At 35.3% G+C, this 22,924-nt stretch overlaps 1 protein-coding gene across 1 annotated transcript in view; it reads right to left on the minus strand.

Moving 5' to 3' along the window:
- LOC144972755 (cadherin-87A-like) overlaps positions 1-22,924 on the minus strand; it is a 79,639-nt gene that overhangs the window by 52,070 nt on the left and 4,645 nt on the right. Inside the window, exons 4-15 of the mRNA XM_078914355.1 lie at positions 22,536-22,613; positions 22,151-22,281; positions 20,069-20,146; positions 19,028-19,126; positions 18,010-18,147; positions 16,559-16,693; positions 12,769-12,903; positions 12,391-12,472; positions 10,144-10,280; positions 7,794-7,994; positions 7,393-7,560; positions 5,931-6,095 (exon numbers count right to left, since the gene is read on the minus strand). Coding sequence (XP_078770481.1) covers positions 5,931-6,095; positions 7,393-7,560; positions 7,794-7,994; positions 10,144-10,280; positions 12,391-12,472; positions 12,769-12,903; positions 16,559-16,693; positions 18,010-18,147; positions 19,028-19,126; positions 20,069-20,146; positions 22,151-22,281; positions 22,536-22,613 — 1,547 coding nt within the window. The remainder of the gene's footprint in view (positions 1-5,930; positions 6,096-7,392; positions 7,561-7,793; positions 7,995-10,143; positions 10,281-12,390; positions 12,473-12,768; positions 12,904-16,558; positions 16,694-18,009; positions 18,148-19,027; positions 19,127-20,068; positions 20,147-22,150; positions 22,282-22,535; positions 22,614-22,924) is intronic.

The raw sequence follows: 22,924 nt of genomic DNA on the forward strand, positions 1-22,924 counted from the left end.
AAACATTTAGGTTAGATCGACAGTAAGGATTATTGTCAAAACGATTATAAATTAACTTTAATATTCTCTCAAACGTTCAAGCTTTAAACAAATGATAGTCCCAAACTCCATATTTATTTTTGTATCAAAAAAAAAGGAAAAAAAACAAAAGAAAAACAGTTATTGAAAAACCAAAGCAACAAAGCAAAAAATAAAAAAAATAAAAAGGGTTACTAAAATCCCAATTTCATTGATTATTAATCGACCTTATTTTATAAACCATGAGTGCCCAATGAAAATAGGTCTGTTTCGTCGTTTTTCTGATGAAACAAAATATTTGCTACGCAAGTCATTATTCTTAGGGCCCAGACTTTTAATATCAATTTGCCAGTATGCAGTATGCCCATATTTTCATTAAGGATGGGCACATATATATCATGTGACCTTACCAAATCACTTATCAAATACATTCAATGTGTTGAAAGGTGAGTTAAATGAACGCTGATTGCGTTTTTAGTGATATTTAAAATTTGTTTAGGAGATAAGTGTTCTCAGACGTTTCTTTCAGTGCGCGAATGGCGATGGGTGAACCAGGGGACGGATTTATAGATCAAGCATGTACACATGTTGAAAAAAATTGAAGAATGTTATTCCATGACAACAAGCTCAATTTCTGATGTACACAATACAAAAGTAATGTCTTAGTGACAACCAGGTAATTAACCTTTTCATTAGCAGTATAGATGCGACCATAAAGAATAGTTAATATTATATCTGTCTTAATACATGAAAAGCATAAACACATGTGTTTGGTGGACATAAAGTATAGAAGACAAGTGAAAAACATACAATAAAAAATGTGTGCTTGTCTAGGAAAACAGACAAAATGTCGCTGAATCTAGTTTCGAGCTAGCGGGTTATAAAGGTAACAATGGCATTCTGTGGCCAAAATGAAATTAAAAAAAAAACGATAATTAAACCATTAACTTTCATCTCCAAAAGCTTTCTTTTGTATGTTGTGTCTTTATATTTTAAAATATTTTTAATGGGCAAGTAGAGGAGATTGCTTCGAAATCTGCGTAAAATTTGACTAAAAACTGCATTTTTCCGATCTAATTTGACCTATAAATTGGCACAAAAAGTTCAGCATGTTTGGTCTCATTACTTTCGGCGTTATCTCTCCTACACCATTAGCTGCTGTGCGCGTGCATACTTTTTAAAAAATGATTTCATGCTGATGAATCTGTTATTTTTATGTTGATTACATTTAAATTATTTTGTTTTAACTTCAAAGCGGATTTTTTCAAAATAATGTTTTTGTACCCAGCTACCTTTAACTAACCATATCTAAAAAAGTAGTGAAGGTATTGACAAAATCTAAAAACCATTATGATCATGAATGATTGCAATTTTTTAAAAGGGTTTTACAGCGCTTGCAACACATTAAGGTCATTTCTTCTTCTTCTTCTAGGTTCCATGCCTGGTCCAGGCTTTGGATACTGCATGAATTATCTCTCTCCATTCCTCCCTGTCTCTTGCTTTTTCAAACAGCTCTTGGATTGTTAGGTTGGTGAAGCCCTTCAGTTGGTCTATGAGTGTTTTTCTTTGTCTCCTCCGGGCGCGTTTACCTGGTATTTTTCCACAACTTGCCAGGTATTCATTTTTATCTTTCCCAAAAAAGGATAGTTGTCGATCCGCTATTAAGGGCATTAGTTTCCTTTGTTGGTATGTTTGTTTTAGCACTTCTTCGTTCGTTTTATGTGCAGTATACGATATTCTCTGCATCCTTCTCAAGCACCACATTTCAAAAGCTTCAATATTCTTTTGTGTTTCTGCATTTGTAGTCCAGCTTTCGCATCCGTATAACAAGATTGGCCACACGTAGCACTTCAAGACTCGGAATCTAATCCCGAACGACATCTGTTTGTTTTTCAAAATGTTTCCCAGGTCCATGAAGGCCTGTTTGGCTTGAGTTATTCTTGCTCGTATGTCTCGGTTACATCTTCCATCTGTTGTCACTATTGAACCTAGGTATTTAAAACTTTCTACGTTGGTAAGTTGCTCTCCGTGAATCGTTATATTGCAGGTGTTGTTGTTTTCGGGGTTTTTCTGTATTACCATGCATTCCGTTTTGGTGATATTCAATTCCATTCCCTTGGCTTCACTATCTACTACCACTTTGTCAACAATCTTTTGAAGTTGGATTTCTGATGTTGCAATGAGTACCGTATCGTCTGCGTATCTTATATTATTTATGTTGTGACCTCCTACTTTTATTCCCTCCATATTAGTTATGCCCCTCATGATTGTTTCTTGGTATAGATCTGGTGAGGCAACACACCCTTGACGGACTCCTTTCTTAATAGGAATGGAATTTCCTGTAGAGTTTCCGATTTTGATAGATGCCTGCTGGGTGTAGTATAATGTTTGCATGAGTCTGAGGTCTTTCTCATCAGCGCCAATGAAGTGCAGTTGTTTTAGTATTTCTTCGTGGCGTACTCTATCAAAAGCTTTTTTGTAGTCGACAAAACAGAGGTATAGTGGGGTCTGAACCTGTATAGCTCTTTCACTTAAAACACGGAGGAGGTATATTGCGTTCCTTGTCCCTCTGTCAGGTTGGAATCCATATTGTTCTTCTGCGATTTCGGGGTTAATCTTATTCCTTAGCCTGTTGATAATTATACGCAACAGTATTTTGTTGATGTGGCTTAATAAACTTATAGTTCTAAAATTTTCGCATCTGACTGCACCTGATTTCTTTGGTATTGCTATGAAAATAGAGTTACAGAGATCTTCTGGAATTTTCCCAGTGTTGTATATATTGTTGAATAATATGTGAAGTTCATCAATTGCTAGATCTCCTAGGCTTTTTAATACCTCTACAGATATTTCATCAGGGCCTGTTGCTTTACCATCCCTCATTCGTTCCATGGCATGTTCAATTTCACTTTTGGTGATGTTTGGTCCGCTTAATGGTTCTTTGAATTTCAGTGGTGGTTCATTTCTATTTGGATCATTGTACAGTTCGCCTATGTATTCTACCCATCGGCTTTCTATATGTTGTTCTTCAAATAGCAGTTCCCCTTGTTTGTTTTGGATACAACTTCCTGCTGCTTTGCTTTTCCTTTTCCCTGATAGTTCTTTTATTCTTTGGTGAGCTTGTTGGGGGTTGGGTTTGTATTCTCTTTCGATTTCGCAGCATTTCCAGTCTAGATAGTTCTCGTGTGCCTCGATGCATTTGGATTTAATGTGGTTGTTCAATGTTTGGTATTCTGGGTCTGCAGACCCTCTGTTGCATTTTCGTCTTTCTTCAAATAGGTTTAGAATTTCATTTGTCATCCATTCCTTTTTGCTGTTTATTTGAGTTATTGGTAAATGCTTTTCTGCAGTTGCTTTGACACACTTTTGGAATATATCAAATTGTTTTTCACATTTTTCGTTATCAGGTTCACTTTGGCTTTGTATCATGAGTGCATTTTCAAATTCTTCTCTCATTTTTGTTTGTATACCATTGTCTTTGCATAACCTGTAATCCCTCTTTATTCTACCAGCTGTTCTCTGAATAGCTTTAAACTTTATCCTTACTGTACAAACAACTGGGACATGGTCACTGTCTACATCGGCGCCTGGGTAGGTTTTGCAATTTAATATGCCATTTCTGAATCTTGATGATACTGCTATAAAGTCTATCTGGTTCCTTGCTCTGTCCCCTGGTGATTGCCATGTCCAGGTTCTTCTTGGGTGTTGTTGAAACCAGGTGTTTGAAATCATTAATTTATTTGTTCTACACCAATCTGCCCAGATGTTTCCTCGTTCATTTCTGTCTCCGAGTCCATGTGGTCCGATTATGTCACCATCTCTGCCTCTGCCAATCTTAGCATTTAGGTCCCCCATTACCATAAGGACTTCTTGTGATTTACACATTCGTTTTGCTTTGTCTAGTAAATGGTAAAACTCTGTCATATCTGCATCTGTCGCCTCTTCTGTTGGTGCATAAACTTGAATAATATTGGTGTCAACTACAGGTCCTCTTAGCTTAACCAGCAAAACTCTGTCTGAGATTGCTACGTGCCCTTTGTAAAATTTGGTTGATTGTTGGTCTAAGATCATCCCTACTCCTTTTTGGAAAGAGGTTCCACCACTCCATATGATCTTATATGTCGTGTTGTTTTCTTGTTTTGACATGGTTCCCTGCTCTTTCCATCTCATCTCTGCCAGGCCAAGAATATTTATTTGGAGCCGTTTCATTTCTTTTAGAATGTTGTTTAGTTTTCCTTTTTGGGCACAGGTCCTGACATTCCATGTCCCAATTTTGGTTTTGTCACATGTGTTAAATTTATTTCGCCTAGTAACTGGCTGACGGTTCGGTGTGACCTGACGAACATCACGCTCCCAACCGAGCGAGGCAGCAGTCTTCCGTGAAAACATGCTCCCCTCTACGCTGTCACCGTTTAACTTTTTGGACTTATTCATGCAGTTAACTCGGCAAAGTTACAAGAATGGTTTGCCATTGCCTATTCTTGTCGCCCTCTGCAGTTGGCCAGCTTGACCTGTTACCGTTCGACACCACGAGGAGGTTGCAGTAGGGCTTGATGATGATCTATCTTTGCAGACTTGGCATCATCCATTTGTCGAACAAGGTCATATCAGCGCCAGTAAAAAGGAAGCAAATGGGATAGTAAAAAGTTCTAGAATTACAATTAAAGCACCCAAGAAAAGGTGAGATAAAGGGGAATTGGTTCAAATAAGAAACAGATGTAGATTCCAAGAGCACACTATCAAAGTACTTGGTTAGAGATCACCCAAAAGTTTCATCCATACACAAACACAGGTCCCCACTAAGAGGAATACACACAAATGTTTACAAATCATATATAATACGTAAACAAAACATAATACAGTACATAACAGAGAGATGTTTTACAAGGAAAAAAATATCTCCCAAAACTAACTATACATTTGACTGTTTCCCTCTCAGCCAGGGTATCCGGCCAGGACCAGGACCAAACCAAGAAATCTCATTCCAAGACGAAGACAGAAAGCATGTTGGAAAACAGATACAGGGGAATAGAAGACATAGTAAGTACCTCCCTGCCCACTGTGGGACGTCAGGAACCCCACCCTGTGATTGCAATTTGAAAAACTAACATCAACTCAAATTCCATGGAGAGCAACATTTGGTATGTTTTCTTAGGTCAACACACAAATTAATACTGATTAAAGAAAGGGCAGTTTTGATACACAGTTGACGTATTGTTTTGTTTTCCAACTACCTGTCACTTAGATTAACTACTGTAATTTAATTCCTCATGATTCTATTTCTTACAAAAATGAATGCACCCCCCCCCCCCCCTCACACACAAAGACTATTATATGCAAGCTGAGTCCGGGTCTTTGACTGAATATACACTCATACACACACACATACATACATACATACATACATACATACATACATACATACATACATACATACATACATACATATAAACACACACATATACTTAAATATATATACATATATATATTATATTTATTATCTCACCTTTAAAAAAAAAAGAGATGATCGCCAACAAATTTGTTTCTGGTGTGCAATGGCTTCTTCGGGGTGGCGAAATAAGTATAATAAATATAATTCACGCTCCTTAATTGTCAAGCACTCTACCTGATCCATGTATATTAATTTCTCACGAACAATATATATATATATATATATATATATATATATATATATATATATATATATAATATACATACATACATACATACATACATACATACATACATACATACATACATACATACATACATACATACATACGTACATACATACATACATACGTACATACATACATAAATATATACATACATACATACATAAAAACACATATCAACTACAAACTCACAATTTGACACAAAATGGAAGGCATTTATGAGTAAGAAAACCTTACCTCAATGGTATCGATGACATGTGGTAACTTAGAGACTGCTTCAGATACTTTGAATTCGTAGTTTTGTTTTGTGAACTTTGGCTTATTGTCATTAATGTCAATCAGCGTAATTGACACTGTAGTCGAACTAGACAATTTGTTAGGTCCAGTAGATAAGGCCTCCAACTGTCGAACAGAATAATAGAAGATGGAGGAAAATATATTATAAACATCAATACTAACAAATTGAACTTAAAGGACATGTTTCAAGTGAGATACTTATAAAAACAGCACATGGCCGAAGTATAAAGCTAAGGCATATGCAAATAGCAGTTAATGGTGTTTCCTTGTAAACAATCATTAACCCACCACCTTGTCGACCTTTCCAGCTTTTCTTGATCACATTGTACCCAGCAAGTTTTATTTTACTAATGATGTAATCACAATTTTCCTTATTTAGCCATACCTCTGTTATGAATAATGTCATTGTCGTTGTCCAAAATGTGTACATAAAATAGAGTTGACTTTTTATTGCAAACTGATCTTGAATTAAGTAAGCCACATTTCATAATGTTTGACACTTTAAGTTTACTCTGTAATCCGATTTTTATACTCGTATGATCACGTCGTGCGGGTTGTTGTTGTTACTCGAAAAGGTGCTGTTGCTGCGAGTTGTTGTCATGGTGCTTGTTCATGTCATACTGTCTGTCACGGATAGTGTTGACATTTGACAAAGTACGGTGAAGAGTATTTATTGAAGTGATTAGATTGGATGGGGGATTTTTTGTTTGTTTGTTTGTTGCTTTAGGTCTCTTCCAACACAATTGAGGTTATATGAGAGACCGCTGAAACAAAAACACAAGCAATCTAACAAAAATAGTACAAATGTAAATCAAAACCATAACCTAAATATATCATAAGCTAAATTATAAATAACCAAGAACAAACAGGCAGAAGATTTACAGAAAAAAAAATATCCCCTGTCAAAAATACAATCACAAACCAAAGAAGCAGGATAGGCTAGTAAAGAGAAGAAGAAACGACATCACTATCAGATTGTACACCCATGCAAACATCATAGGTATATGATTCAAGGGTGTGGATGGGGGACGAGTGATGATTAATTTAAGTGAAGATTGAGGTAGTAGGGGGAGCGGGTGTGAGGTTGGCCGGTGACCAATGACGGTGGTGATAAGGTGTTGTTTTCGTCTACCCTCTCTGAATCTGTTCATAAAATTAGTATTATAAGTAGATCTATGTACACGGTACTTATTAAAAGTTGTAATATAAAGCACAGTGAATAAAGTTTCCAATATGGCTGTAAACAAATAGCAGTTTAAAACTATGTTCGACTTTAACAACTACTACAACAACACAACAAAGACAACAAACTTATCAATAAAATCATCAAAATTTTAAATATACAAAATACAATTTTTTTTTACAAGAATACAAAAAAAAAAAAAAAACAAATATAACATACCACAACAGACTGTTTTCTGTAGGCCACAGTGTCGTAATCCAAAAATTTAGCATTGTCCACGGTCAAAAATAAAATAGCAGTACCTGTGAATGACACACTGGGACTAATGCTGAAAGCACCAGGGAAGGTTTGATCGACAATACGAACATTGTACCGAGCATTTTGGGGCTGGGAAAAGAATTGGATTGTTTGTTGGTTAAACCACAGTACAAATAGATGCATTCTGATGATGATGATGATTAAAATATATCTAAGAATGAATTAATTAATGAGTCAATAAATCAATAAATTAAAAAATGTACAAAATTTACCGGTCAGAATAAAAACATCTTTTTTTTTAAAGAAAAAAAAATGAATTCTTTATATAAGAACATTAAAAACTCAAGTAGATGATACTTTACCTCATCTTTGTCATTGCAGACCATACGAAGCCCTGCGATCTGAACTGCCTGATTGGTAGCTACCATTTCCGTGACGTTTACGCTGTAAATAGGACTTTCAAATTGAGGTGGCTCATCGTCAATGTCAGACACTTGCACTGAATATGTTGCAGTGGCTGTAGCATCTGTTTCCGCCCCAGTTGTCTTATCCAACTCAATGACCTTTGAAAGAAAGATGTTATTTTAATTGGTGCAGTTCAAAATAAAAACAACAGCAAAAAATAAATCAAACAGAACATTACAAAATTAGCAATAATAAGACCTAAATCAGATTAAAAGTATTGAGTCAGTGACAAGATACCTCAACATTATGCCCCGAGAAAAGGCATTTTGCACACTTCTTGTTAATCCTATAGTCCATTCCAAAACCCATATCCATGTGTTGACGTGGATATCTTCACAACCTTTGATGGATTTTAATTATAATTGGCTTGAACACTAGATTTATTAGTGACGTTAAGCCAATAATTTTGCCTCAGTTACAATAACATACTTTAGGGTTTTCCCTCTTTACGGTAAATAAAAAAAAGAAGGGTGACCAGGGGTTCACATTTCACGAGATTCATGTGCTCAGTAACTCAGTAACATTGCCACTCTGGGTTCAAAATAACACAAAAAATTGTGCAAGTAGTACACACTTGATATAAACGCTGGTTACAATTTAATAGTTGAAAGCCAGAGGCGTAGCTTGCTGTTGTGATTTTTACATTCATAAAAATCGATAAAAAATATGGATTAAACATACAAATTTGTCACAATGAGGAAAATTCAAAAGTATTTCTTCATACAGGCAAAGCGCAGAATTCTTTTTCATGGCATGCAATGAATAGCAATGCTGCACACAACCAGGAACTCAGAGGGGAGAGGTCAAATTAATAATTATGTCATCTTAATAATACATCTCTTGTATTTGAAAACTGTGGTTCCTTTGCAAGGTTATACTGTACTAAACTTACATGAAATCTGGTGTTAAAGAAGTTTAGATTCAGTGATATTTCACATTATTACATTCAAAGAGTGATATTTCACAATATTAAATTCAAAGCGTCCTCCAGTGATAATCCAAGAACAGCGAAAACAGAGCATACTTGATGGGTGACGAGTGGGATTTCATGACATGTCTTGTCTGACCTTTAAGAGTTGTCTTGCTCAACAGTTGGTTGGGCGTTATGTCTTTGTGAAAGGCATTTCTCCTCATGCTATCAGAGATGGGCGTAAAACTTCGGGAGATCCCCCTGGATTTTGAAATCAATGATATGTCCAAAAAATGTATAAGCACCTAACGGGCTGCTTGTGTCGTCCAATATATTATATGGCCATTGTCCCACAGGGAAGAGATAAATTATTAAGGCTTTGAGCTTGTTTTCAATGCTGTGAAGTACTAGATAAATGCTATCTATTATTACACGATTTCAAGCAACCAAAAATGATTTGCTAAGCTACGCCACTGAATGCAACTTTGTTATGCTTATTTTCTCCATGGGAAAGAGTATAAACACACCATTATTGTCAAAAATTTAAAGTTTGAGGCATATTTTATTGCACGATGAAAAGATCAAAGGAGAAAACTGACTGGTCAATCACTATTGGTATTCAAAATTCATAAGGTCACTTTAAATATAAGTATAAGCCCCCATGCAAAAAATCACGGGACCATATTTCATAAATTTGGAGGAATTTGGAGTATTCCATGTGCACAGGACTAAGAACGGACTAAAGAAGGATGGGCATTGATTCGGATGTCCTCTTTGAAACCAGCATTGTCTGTGCCAAAAAGTTAAAGTAGTGCCAACCAAACTATAATTTGTCTCATTTCCTAATTAGTAAATATACGTTGCTCTATCCCCTAGTAATTTTCTAAAAAATATTTTAAGCACTTTAACCTGGTGTTGTCCATGGACAAGCATTATATGAATGAGGTCTATTTGCTATTATCCTGAATTGGAAGACAAGTGCTATTTAAAAAGTGTTACACGAGTCTGTATTAAAAGTCAATGCTGATGTAAGGACAAAGGAAGAGGATGAGGAGGAGGAGGATGAGAAGAAGAAGAAGAAGAAGAAGAAGAAGAAGAAGAAGAAGAAGAAGAAGAAGAAGAAGAAGAAGAAGAAGAAGAAGAAGAAGAAGAAGAAGAAGAAGAAGGAGAAGAAAAAGAGGAGGAGGAGGAGAAGGGGAGGAGGAGGAAAAGAAGGAGGAGGAAGTGGTAGTGGAGAAGTTGTGAGGAGAGGAGGAGCCATACAGTGGCGTGGGGAGGGATGAGGGAGAAGAAAAACATAACATAACAGGATGGAATAGAAATCACCAAAAGCCTACCTTGACAACAAAATCGTAAGCTCCGACAAGAGATTCCCTATCCAGAGCATTTTCCACTATAAGTCTGGCCTCATAGACGCCAGCATCAGCAAAAATTGCTGGGCTACTCTGACCTAATGTAAAGGCATTGTTACGATCTGTAGACGAAAATAAAATTTAAAAAATATTAAATAAATATACACTAGTAAAAAGCCCGTAATTTCGTGGGGAAAGAACTATTTTCTTTTTGAAGTGGGGATAAGACATGAGTTTCTTCCTCTTGACCTGGAACGTGAACTACTTCTAAGTCAATACTGTGTGGTTCTTCATCTTGGCGTACAAATTGGCCTGAATTTTCTCTTGATTAGCTTGATTACAATTTGATGCATATTTTAATCCATGTCGTCGCCACCATGCTTTACTGGCATGATTTTAGTTTATCAGTCAGTAGATATCAATATCAATAAGTCCCAAGTCTTTACCACACTTTACTTGGGAGGCCTTCCGAAAGCTCCTACAAAGGAAAACACTTAAATAATATTCCCTCAACTAACCCCAAGAAAAAATAAAACCTAGTACCTATAACTAACCCTAATAGGAAAAACAAACACCCTAGCACCTTTACTAAGACTTATGACTAACCCTAATAGAAAAAAATCCTCTGATCTCGAGCTAGCCCTAATAGAAAAAAAACCCTCGGACTGCTTTGCACTACCTTTCAATACTTCACAAATCAAAATGGCGGCCGAGAATCTAAACAATGGTCAAATTAGGAAATTTTAAATTTTCACAAATCTAGAGAGCTGCGCCGGTGGTACCAATACTCAGCTTCTTTAACTTTTACAATCATTCAGTTGGACAGAAAAATAAAAAAAAACTTACCGCTTACCGTCAAAAGCAGTTTAGATTTGAAGATGTATTTGTTTTCTATAAAAAAACATTCGATACTAGACAATCATTGATGAATTTCAAAAGTTGTGTTTGAAATTATATCATAAATTTTTCATGATTCATTCCTCGCGAAATCGTGTGGGTTTACGTCTGTTTCAATGGCGCTGCCGCTAAAAAACAGGTTTTAAAAAAAGTTTATTGAGAAAAAGATTATGGACAAAGTGTCACTAGATAGGTATGCAATTTGGTGCATAAGTGCAGTAAAAATTGGTGAGCAAAATTAGGTCATAGCGGATGCGAGACTCCGTGTGTGTATGTATGAGTGAGTGTGTGTGTGTGTGTGTGTCTCTCTTTTTTTTTTTTTTTTTGGGAGTGCCTACGTACACGGTTACGGGGCATCTAGCCTCAGGATCTACGTACATGTTAAACTTGTTTACCGTGGTAACACAAGCAATAGATGGTCCTCGCTGTTGTGACCACGCGCGCTCATGTGTGTGTGTTAGTGTCGTCTGTAAAATTTTTATGATATCTGTTTGACTCAACGAACTTCCAAAATGACTTTAAATGATAAAAGGAAATCAAGTTATCTGTTTATCTATCTGTAAAAAATACATTCCTAATTTTCCAATCTTTCAGTAGAGTTGTGCGCTGTATAATTTTTTATTGACTCAAATGGAACAATGTTCTCCATAAGGCTATCTTTTTTAAGGAAAAAAAAAAAAAAATAAAAATAAAAAAAAAAAAAAAAAATAAATATAATATATATATATATATTATATATATTATAATATATATATATATATATATATATATATATATATATATATATATATATATATATATATACATATATAGGGGCTTAGGGGGATGAGTGATGTAAGACAAGACAATACGACTCATGACTACATATTTTATAAACTCTTTCATAAGTCCAAGAGGTAAATAGTACTTCATTAAAAATAAAAAAATAATGCAACCTCATTTCTTTGGGCCAGAGAAATAGTGGATCAAAGCTTTATTGGCGGGAATTTCAGTTTTATGACCAAGAATATGTCAGAAAAGTTTCCACCTTATCTCAAAAATTTTAACTGACAAAGGTTTTTGTTTCACTTTTTATATATTGATATCTTTGTAGGATAGCGTATGCCCAGTACACATGATAATTGACTTCCATGAAAAGCATCAATGTTGAATTCGTCAGTGTTAAGTAATGCCATGTGCCTGAATAGGATAGATTTTTACCAATGAATTGTATAGTTTCATTCGAATTTTCAGCTTGAGGCAAGGGGACGGCCAACATCAACATTACCTCTAAAAGGGGCCACACACGTGTCAATGAATGGTCAGAGGCTGGCATTTGTTCATATATTTTCTTACCTTCCTCCATCACAAGCTTCACAGGACGTTTGTCACCAAAATCACCGTCTCTTGCTTGAATTACCATATTTACTGGATCGCCCTGCACGGAAAATAAAACCAAAATAATACTTCATTTCAACCCTCATAAAAAAATGGAAATAAAAAAATATCACTGATAATAACTTCAAAGAAAGAAATAAAGAAAAGTTCAAATATAAAAACCTCAATGAATTGAATGCATTTAACTAATAAGTCACAGAAAAATAGATTTCCACCCTATAGAAAAGATCTATACTCAGACTTGAGTATAGTTTAGAATAAACTATAGTATTCTATTAACAGGCTAATCAATTTGTATAAAAATAAAAACAAAAGTGTGAACAAACAAAAACAAACCTTTTTGGCTCCTTCACTAACAACGGCAGAGGCTCCCAAATTGACAAAAAGTGGACCAACATCCTGTGCGTCCAAGATTTGGATCTGGATATTAATAGTCGTTGACAGCCTCGTGCTCACTTTTATTGCATTGTCCTGAAGCAATTATAAGAATAAGTGACTTTATCTGCAAATTGAATCCTCCCTCCCTCACTAGATCTATATGTGACCCTCCGCCTCGAAACGGTATTAAGTCGGATTTTTCAATTTTGGGTTTTTGGTACCCAATCACAGCTTATTTTATGCTTTAAAATTTGATACCAAATTTATATAATTCTGATCATTCATTGTCGAGATATGACCGTTTGAAGTAGGGAGAGTGTGAAAACCAAGTTTTAAGAAAATCGACTTTGAAGTGAGGCACCGTTTTCACGCACAGTTAAATTAATGGGCAAAGATAACTCCTTAGATACGGACATCAAAAATTTGACAAGAATCGTGAAATTTGGCATGAGCTTAGCTTATACATTTATTAATGTACATACAAATTTTTGAAACAATTCAATTATTACTTTTGTAGTTATTCATAATTATGTAAGATGTTCTTAAAACAAAACACTGAGGAAAAAAAACGCCGACAATTGCTCACTTTTTCAAGAATTTTTGATATTTAAATAAAGAATCAATGAAATAAGAATTATTAATGTGAATTTTTTGTCTTATTTAATAGAGAAAATACGATTTCAAAATGCCGAAAGTTAAAGAAGGTTGAAATTTGAAAGTACACTTTTGAAACTACGTGAAGCCGGGTGGGCAGGGAAAAAAATATCAAGAAAGAGGATTAGAGAGGAAGAGAGAGAATGAGAGAGTAAAATACACACACACACACGCACACACACACACACACACAAACAGACACACAAGAGAGAGAGAGAGAGAGAGAGAGAGAGAGAAAGAGAGAGAGAGATAGAGAAAAAGAGGAGCGAGAGGGGGAGGGGAGAGAGACTGCTTGGAGGACGCGAGGGAAATATAATAAAGATTGAAACCCGTATAAGTGTATGTGTGTGTGTGTGTGTGTGTGTGTGTGTGTGTGTGTGTGTGTGTTTGTATGTGTGAAAGAAACAAAGGGGAGATGGAGAGAGTGAGGTAGACATGAAGAAAGGGATGGAGGCGGAGCAAAGAATTGTAGGGATAGTTTAAAGAAAGCATTTTGTTACAAAGTAAGTCATAGTCAATCAACTGGAAACATATTGACCAATGAGATTGCAAATAAGAAATGGGCTGGTCAAATCAATCATTGCATTGTTTCCATTTTGAGTCAGATAACAGCTTGAGGAGGAGGGGTGGGGCTTATTGTGTAGTGACTTACATGAAAACATGTTATTGAATCTCTCAAGTTTTCCTTAGCGTTCCACCACATTGTTCATTGTCTAAAAAGACCCCCCCCCTTTCTTTCAGTATACAAAGAAAGCACGACAAAACGAACATCTCTCTCTCTCTCTCTCTGTTTGTCTCTCCCTCCTTTTCATCTATCTATCTATCTATCTATCTATCTATCTATCTATCTATCTATCTATCTATCTATATGTCTGTCTGTCTGTCTATCTATCTATCTATCTATCTATCTATCTATCTATCTATCTATCTATCTACATATCTATTTATCCATTAATAGGTTTGTCTGTCTGTCTGTTTATCTATCCATTTCATTTTTAGTTACAATTCATTAATTGTTGAAGGCTCTATCTATTATTCTGCTTTTGTACTTAAAATTAAATGTTTATCCTACAACAATCTCTGTAAGTGTAAGATTAGGCAACTGTTGTCCTATTAAGTCTTAGCATATCCTATAATTTCATGAATAATATTAAAGAGGGACAAAGGAGGACCCCCACCACAATCATTACCCAATACAGCTAGACACAGATATAAAAGCACGTGGTGTGTATCAAAATGCACAAACACACACGTATTTTCAAATTGAAAACACCCCGCTGTCGAGTGAAGGCTGGTGAACGCGCCTTTCAGCATTCTGGTCCAAGGTTGTGGAATTTACTACCACTAGAGATACGTTCTTCGTCTTCACTAGAGGAATTCAAGCGTCGATTGAAGACATTCTTATTCCGACAGGCTTTCTTTTGATTATGTGTATAATTAGCGTTGTTCGTGTACTGTGTTAGGGCTTCATGATTAAATTAATCTATGTTATGCGCCCAGAGCCCTCCTGATGAAGGGATGTTTGGCGCACTATAAATCTATACCATTATTTTATTCATTATTATGTAACACACGCATGCTGACGTCATGAAGCATCGCCCGAGCATTATGGCCTACAGCCACAGCGCATGTGATGAGCGTTGACCAATCAGAATCATTCATTTGTAAGGTTGTCAGGGAAAAACCTAGACTTGTTTTCAGTTTTTAAAGTTCATTATTGGTTGAACCATGAAATTGTGGAAACAGTCATGCTTTCTCTGAGATAGATAAAGACACGCCCTTTGCTGTGATATCTTACATCTTATTGGTGGAGAAAAAGACTCGGTATTACTAAGCTTTAGAAAGGGTGGCTCTCTGAGAGAAAGTCAACTCTCGTTTTGAATGTGTCACTGATAGTTGCATTTTTAAACTTGAAATTTATATAACTTATCGTCAATGTTTATGTTGAATTATTATGTTTTCATGTAGAAAAATTATTGTAGTTTCTGAAACAACCAAAAACTGAAATTTGATAATTTTGACCATTTCCACTTTAAAACCGGTTTTCTTCGTTTTCCAAATCCCGACTTAATACCAGTTCGAGGCGGAGGGTCACATATACGATGACTTTTAGAATGGTATTTTTCTCCCTGCTTTGTCTGGTACTGTTTCATACACACCTTTTCCTTTTCAGATCTTTATCTCACACCACTGCCCACTCCCTAATTTGTAGCTCTGATATTAAAAAAAACAAAAAAACATAGCTACTCTGATGTCTTTGTCCTCATGTTCAATGTTTGTTATGATGCAGAAAGGATTCACAACAAAAAGGAATACCCTCCTGAAAAATAAAGCATTAAATTGTTCCAGTAATGAAGTAACCTCTGTGGTGTAATGGTAGCACGTCTGACCGGTAACCGGGAGGTATGGAGTTTGATCCCCAGCAGTCAAAGCGGGCTGATTTTTTCTCATATTTTTCTCTCTACTTTGTCTGGCACCGTTTCATACACACTTTTTCAAATTTTTATCTTACACCAGTGCCTGTACCCTAAATTGTAATTCCGCTAGTTAGCATATCATTCTCATATTAAGGCCACATTGCTTTACTGTCAGGAGACTGTGTGCAAAATACCTCTTTAAAGGCATACCATGGAGGTGCCTGATCACCAGTTCGATCCTGTCAATCATGTTCTGAACCCAAGACAGAACTTCTACACCATAGAGACAAATTTACACACAGCACAAATAATCCTGAAAGAAAAATACCTAAAGACAAAGTGTCTGCTTAATGACAAAAGAACAGCTCACCCGAGTACATCTGTAACCAACAGTAATAACAGTGACCACAAGATTGAAGAAAAAACAATCATCTGGAAAAGGATCCCAATATATGGGAACAGGTTAACCAGATGGTCTCACTAAAGAAAGAAAAAAAAAATTGATCTTTCTGACCGGCATGAGAGGATTGAGGCCCTCAAAATTTTATTTGCTTACCGCACAAATGCAAGGGTTAAGGACAGTAGATAGCCTTCATTGTCAAGGAAGTCATAATACAAATGTGAATGTATTCAATAATGCATTATTTTTTTTTTTAATCATTTAAAAAAAGTCTTACTATAGCAACAATTTTGGAAGAGTAAACAGGTCTTCCCTCAAAATCAAGGGTTCCCTTCAGAACAAGAGTTGCCTCATGTATACCACTGCCCAATTGTCTTCTTGTCAAACCAAATTTCTTGCAGGTAGCAACACTCTGGAATCGAAATAAATAAACAAACAAATAATGACGACACTCGAACCAAATATATGAAAAAAATCCTGTGTATGCACATTTTATAGATACAGTCTAATTGTTTGAATTTGTTTCTTATTTCTGGGGATGGGGTCGTGAATTTTAATTTTTTATTGGGGACAAGCTTTCTTTCTTATTCACTTTTTACAAAGTAACGGATTCGATGTAATTTTCCAGGATGTGCTAGAAATTTTTAAGCACCAGTTTATTCAAAACTGTTCATCCACTCGCAATGGTTTTTCAACAAAGAATAGTTTCAATATTGAAAGGCTTCTGTGACGGTCAATATTGGTTTTGATGATTTTTCTTCATCTGCTTATCTTCTTAGATGTCATTTTCTGAATCGCTGTGTTTTCCCTCGTATCTCAGTTCTTGGAAAATTCAAGTTTGAGTTGGGTCAGGTCAATTTATACAGTTTTCAGTTGAGATTTGCTCATCAGTGTTTGGTATGTGCTTCAGTTAATTCCTTTTGAAAAGTATTTAACAATTAAACTATCCACTCTAACTGACCATTGCTGTGGAGCAAGCTGTAAAATCTCGCCACATTCAATCAATGTTCCCTACGCTAAACACATGAAATCACCCCACTCTAAAAAAAAAAAAAGAAATCAATTGATCAGGCAAATTAAGTCCCATATTAAGGTTCGACAATCTTGATAGCGAGAGGGCAAATGTTATCTGAAAAGGAACAAACATCCCAAACAATCATCCTTGTTTAACCATTCACCTTTAAAACTATTTAAAATATTCCTGCTCTCATCAGACAAATTGACTAGTTCACAGAAGGCCGCATTGTAGGTATAATTTATGTCTCCAGATCATCAGATATCGTGGCTTAGACGATGGAATAAAGACAACACATCAAACAGACGTCTGATGTTAACATGATTCACCCAGATAAAAGAGATATGTGTGCTACTATTCAGGAATTCCATATCATTTGTGATTTTTTTAGTTGATTAAATCATCAACTAACAGATAGTATATTAAGTTCTTCAATTTAAATTGGTTGTAATCTCTTAAATCAGTTTTCAGATGAGACCTTTGCAACGTTGCTGGAACATCATTTTTAAAAATACAGTCATAAACACCGTAAGTCACTCTGAATCTAATGATTACTTATCACAAAACCTCTCGATACCTCAGAATTTGGAAGGTTTGCAGGTCAAACTAAAAATTTATTTTTGTCCTTTAAAACAGCTATAGAAGAACATTAAAAAAGGGGAGAAATCCCGCCTCTCCTTACTGCTATATATTGGCACATTTTATCAACTCACAGTTTCAGGAAGGTCAACTAAATCAGCAGGATTGGGACTGTCGCAAATAAGATAAAGATTTGAGAGTTCTGCATTCCGTCCTCTGTCGCCATCAAGAATTTCAATCGTAGGCTTCAACTGAATACCTGGCTGAGCAGCCTGTATTCATGATAGAATAAAAGAAAAAATACAAAGATGAACGAAAAATGGTGAATCTCCATAGTTTGATCATGTTTAACTTACTTAACAGTATTTCAGGTTATATGAAATTAACATTGTTTATTTTAAAAACCCTGACTAAAGCTTTCAATTGGTTTCAAATTTGTTTGAAGTGTCCTATTGTAAGTAGGAAAAAATAAGTAAAAAGGAAAACACTCTCAACCTCGCTGAAAAATAAGTATTTATAAGACATAATTAAATCATGACATTTATTCCTGTCAAAATAAACTTCCATCTATAGTGAGAAACTCAAATTAAAAAAAGAAACAACTAGCTATGAACTTCAACTTTACACATGCCATGTGGCAGAATAAAATGAATACTATGCCTTAAATTGGTATGTATTAGATACATAGTTTGCATAGAGAAATAGTGCCGCTGATCCATGATTTCCAAGACTGAAATATTCATTTAAAACGAAAATCTTCTTCCAAACTTTTGGAACTATGAATATCAAACCTTAAACTTCTTGTTGACCTAATCTTCAAAATTATTCTGCACAACACAACATACTGCAGTTTGACACTGCAATTCAGACTTATTAGTTCCCCAAATATTTGATAAATAAAATATTCCATACCACATGAATAATAAAGGCTAAAGTTAATCTTTGTATCACATGTTACACTTACTTTGGCGTTTGTTAGATTGTTACACTTTTCATTTCACCTTTGGGCTTATGTTTCTAGTTTGTTTTCATCTGAAAACTTTAGTTTATACTAATGTTTTAAAAATGATTGATGAGACCTTTATCCAGGTAAAAGTTATTGATATGGTATATGCATAAAATCAATTTTTTAAAATCCACAGAAAATCTTACCTCAGAAACAGAGAAAGTATAACCCTCATTGCTGGACACCTTGAATTCAGGAGCAATATCATTAGCATCATCAACAGTCAATTCTAATTCATACTCCACCTGAAAAGGTAAAAAGAAATAAGCAAAAGTCATCTGAAAACAACTTCCAACAAATCTTTAAGAGCCTGACTTTGAACGACAGCATTATATCCTCAGCCTCCTGACATTTTTTAAAGGATTTCCCCATTATAGAAATGCTGATCTGTGCCCACAGATAATTTGGCTGTCAGCACCTAATTTTATATACAACACATGTCTGTCAAAAAAAACATATTTATATCAAACTCATATATTTGCTATTGTGATTATATATGCCTTTTAGATAATTCTACAAAGCCTTATGTAAGTGTGAGTATATGTCGTGTGATTGTGAGTTAATTTGCGCATTGTTTCATAAATGTCTGTCTTTGCAGCTATGTGCGTGCATTAAAGATTATCGTTTGCTGCAACCAAATGAAAAATTGCCTCCATGGACAGTAAAGATATGTTGTAATATCATTATTATTATTATCATGATCATGCCATTAAAGTTTCACACAAATGTACACATTCAGACAATTCCAGGAATCAGCAAAAATATTTTTGATATTGAAATTTCAAAGTCATCTTTAAGAAATAAAAGGTTTATTCTTAATGCCACAATGATACCATTTTCTCATGTTTTTTAACTTAAAGAACATTAACGGATACACGCTTGTGTTTGAAGTGTATGAAAGGTTAATCTTTGCATTCCTCCAATGACCCTATCCATTTGGCTATCCCATGCATTCGTACCTGCTCCCGGGAGCAAGGTCCTTTTCTCATTTTGGTTTGTCTGTATGGAACACCATTCCACAGAGCATTCCGGGAGTCCAAATCACTGTCTGTGTTGAAGAAATCCTTGAAAACATGTCTTTTTTTAATGTCATGTAATTTCCTTAAAATTATTTTGTGTTGATGTAAAGCGCCAAGAGCCCTATGGTTGAGGATACTGTGTCCATTATTATTGTCATTATTACTCACATCATTATGAATTGGAATTCCATTTCCGTCAACGTCATAACAAGCAAAAGCCAAATCATAACCAATCGTGTCTCTATCCTAGAAAAAGAGAGAGAAAATATTGGTGTTATATACATTAAATACTGATGCCTAGGACATTTCAGTCTTCCTTTGAAGCTGAAGGTAAAATTTCCCATAATATATTCACAGATACATTTTTAATCAAGAAGTCTTAATAAATTAGCGAAAATAAGCTTATACAATAATAATAATAATAATAATAATAATAATAATAATAATAATAATAATAATAATAATAATAGTTAAGAGGGTGATATTCAAAAACAAATGGGAATATCGTTATATCCTGAAATATCTTTATCCCAACTCGTTCAAACTTAAACAAAAGTTCAACACACTCTCTGTTCACTTTTCCATGTATTGTCAGGACTCTCTTATCCAGTACTTCACAATCTGGTCATCGTTATTTGTAAACCATGATCCATTTCTGAACACTTATTTTGGGAACAAGCCACTACAATATATAAAGGATTTATGACTCTATAATCCGAATAACTGACCAACACCACCTATCCACATACTCTAGTTCAATGCAATTGACAAATGACTGCAATTTAAAGCGTTTATTTACATCCAATTAAGGTCAGGCATGTCACTGATTGTCTATCCAATCCAGTCATTGGTAGACAGCCCCACTTTCTCAAACAATGTAATGGTGAGCTTTTTATACATGTAGAACAAGACAAAGCGCCTGTTAGGCAATATAACAATTTTTTTTTTCGGACAGAGACAATGCTGTTAACGGCCAGTTACTCATTTTACACCTGAGTATGGTAAGAGAATGAGAGTAAAGAGCCTTTTCCAAGGACTCAACTATGCGCCAAGCGAGGCTTCCGATCCAAAAGAGTGTCATACCACAAGACCACATAGCCGCATGGTGCAGTGAGAGTGTAGAAATCAACGGGCCTCAGTCCTGTCAGACTGATCAGTTTCCACAATATGATGCACACCAATCCAACCAAAGTCACTTGATGTTGATGCAATTAGACATACAAAGGCTTTTGTTTTCAATAAAGATAAAGGTACAACTTTGATGGATAGACTATGTGTGAGCGATGATCTTGAAATGGCATTATGTTAGGTGAAAACGATGATGTTAATTCTATGTTAATTCAGTTGCAAAAGTTTAGTATCTTGTTCACTTTTTTTCAAGAGTTGTGAGGATGGAGGTTTCAAAGTCATGGAATCTCGATTAAATTCAGGGATTGTGTGGTGTGCCCATGTCGCATCCTTGGTTATCAAATGGTCGAGAAAGCTATTTTCACGTCCCCCTCTCACTCTCTCATGGGCCATATCACATAAGTCACTTCAGTATGATGATATTGTCTTAAAAGTGTTTGAAAGGCATTTAATAGCTACAACTTGTGATTTTTGGTGAGCTGTTTGGGAAATAATTGTGCAGAAATCTTTTGAAATCCAAGCCTGAAATGGTCAAGATCATGCAAAGTGGTGAGTGAAATATATAATATAGGAAGGAAGTAATTTCCTTGATTTTAATCATCACGGGCGACAGATAGAGGTCTGCTGGATTGTGATTCATCTTCAAGGCTAGGCAGCCTCCTTTAAACAAGCTACACCGATGGCATACCTGCCTTTCACTCATAGTACTGTCTCCATATATGGCAACAGCATGTTTATGAATTTCAGTTGGACTTATCCCTATCACTCCCCTGACCTCTATCCTGGACCAATTTCCAATTAGGGAGGGGTGGGGGGGGGGGGGGGGATAGCAATCTTCTTTTGGTTCTATAAGCATACATTCAACCATAGTGCTGAGACTTGAATCTGAGATTGCGCCTTTAATTAGCTTCTGCATATGGGTAATAGACTTTAAAATATTGACTGGTTCAAAGGTTATTATGACACATATCACATTCGCTTCCAAATCGTCCCTGTAAATTGAGTTAAACTCATCGCAATGGACTTTAAAAAAATCCCCCCCCCCCCAAAAAAAAAAAAAAAAAAAAACCCACAAGAAATTGTTTTGACTAACTTCATTACCTAATCTCAATTTCACAATACCTCAAAATCCAATGCCACAGCCAACTTAACAAGTCCACTGAATTCCACCGTAACTGATGTTCCTTTTGTCTTTTTGTAGAGGATTTTATCATTGTCAGGATCTATGCACCTCAGTTGTGCTAAGCTGGTTCCTAACAAGGTAAAGGGATAGTCATTAACGATATGAACAATGAGAGCATTATTATAATTAGTATATAATAATAATAATAACACGAGAGTGGGACGAGGGTGAGAAGATTAAAAAATGAAAATAAAAAAGTGATGAATGGCATTCGCTTTAATTTTCACTAAGGCAAGGTAATATGGTTTTTGATCAAGTATTACGATATACAAAAAAAAAAAAAAAAAAAAGAAAAAGACAAAACAAAGGAGAACATGCACTAACCAACAGCTGTAGCCTCACTGATTCCTCTCTTTAAAGCATCTACAGAAGATTCATCCCAGTCGGGGGGCTGATTTTGGGCTGCAAGAATGTAAACATTCAAAAATGGAAATATAGAAACCAATAAATGAAACAGATAGATTGACACTGGATTGGAGATACTAGAATGTGGAAATCTTCACTACATCTGCTGATGAGATTATGTAAATAAAATGAATTCTATTTCCACGAATGGCACATGTCTTATAATAAAAACTCTTCTAGTTAATTTTCTAAATTCTTGACTTGTATTTATGCATATTCATTGTTTTATATTGACATTGCAACAAAAAGAATACAAACCATATATGGGACCAACCTTCTCAATCCAGTATTATATCAGGATGAACCAA

Source organism: Berghia stephanieae, chromosome 5, assembly GCF_034508935.2.
Source record: "Berghia stephanieae isolate SIO BIC M18660-M18661 chromosome 5, UCSD_Bste_1.3, whole genome shotgun sequence".
NCBI lineage: Eukaryota > Metazoa > Mollusca > Gastropoda > Nudibranchia > Aeolidiidae > Berghia > Berghia stephanieae.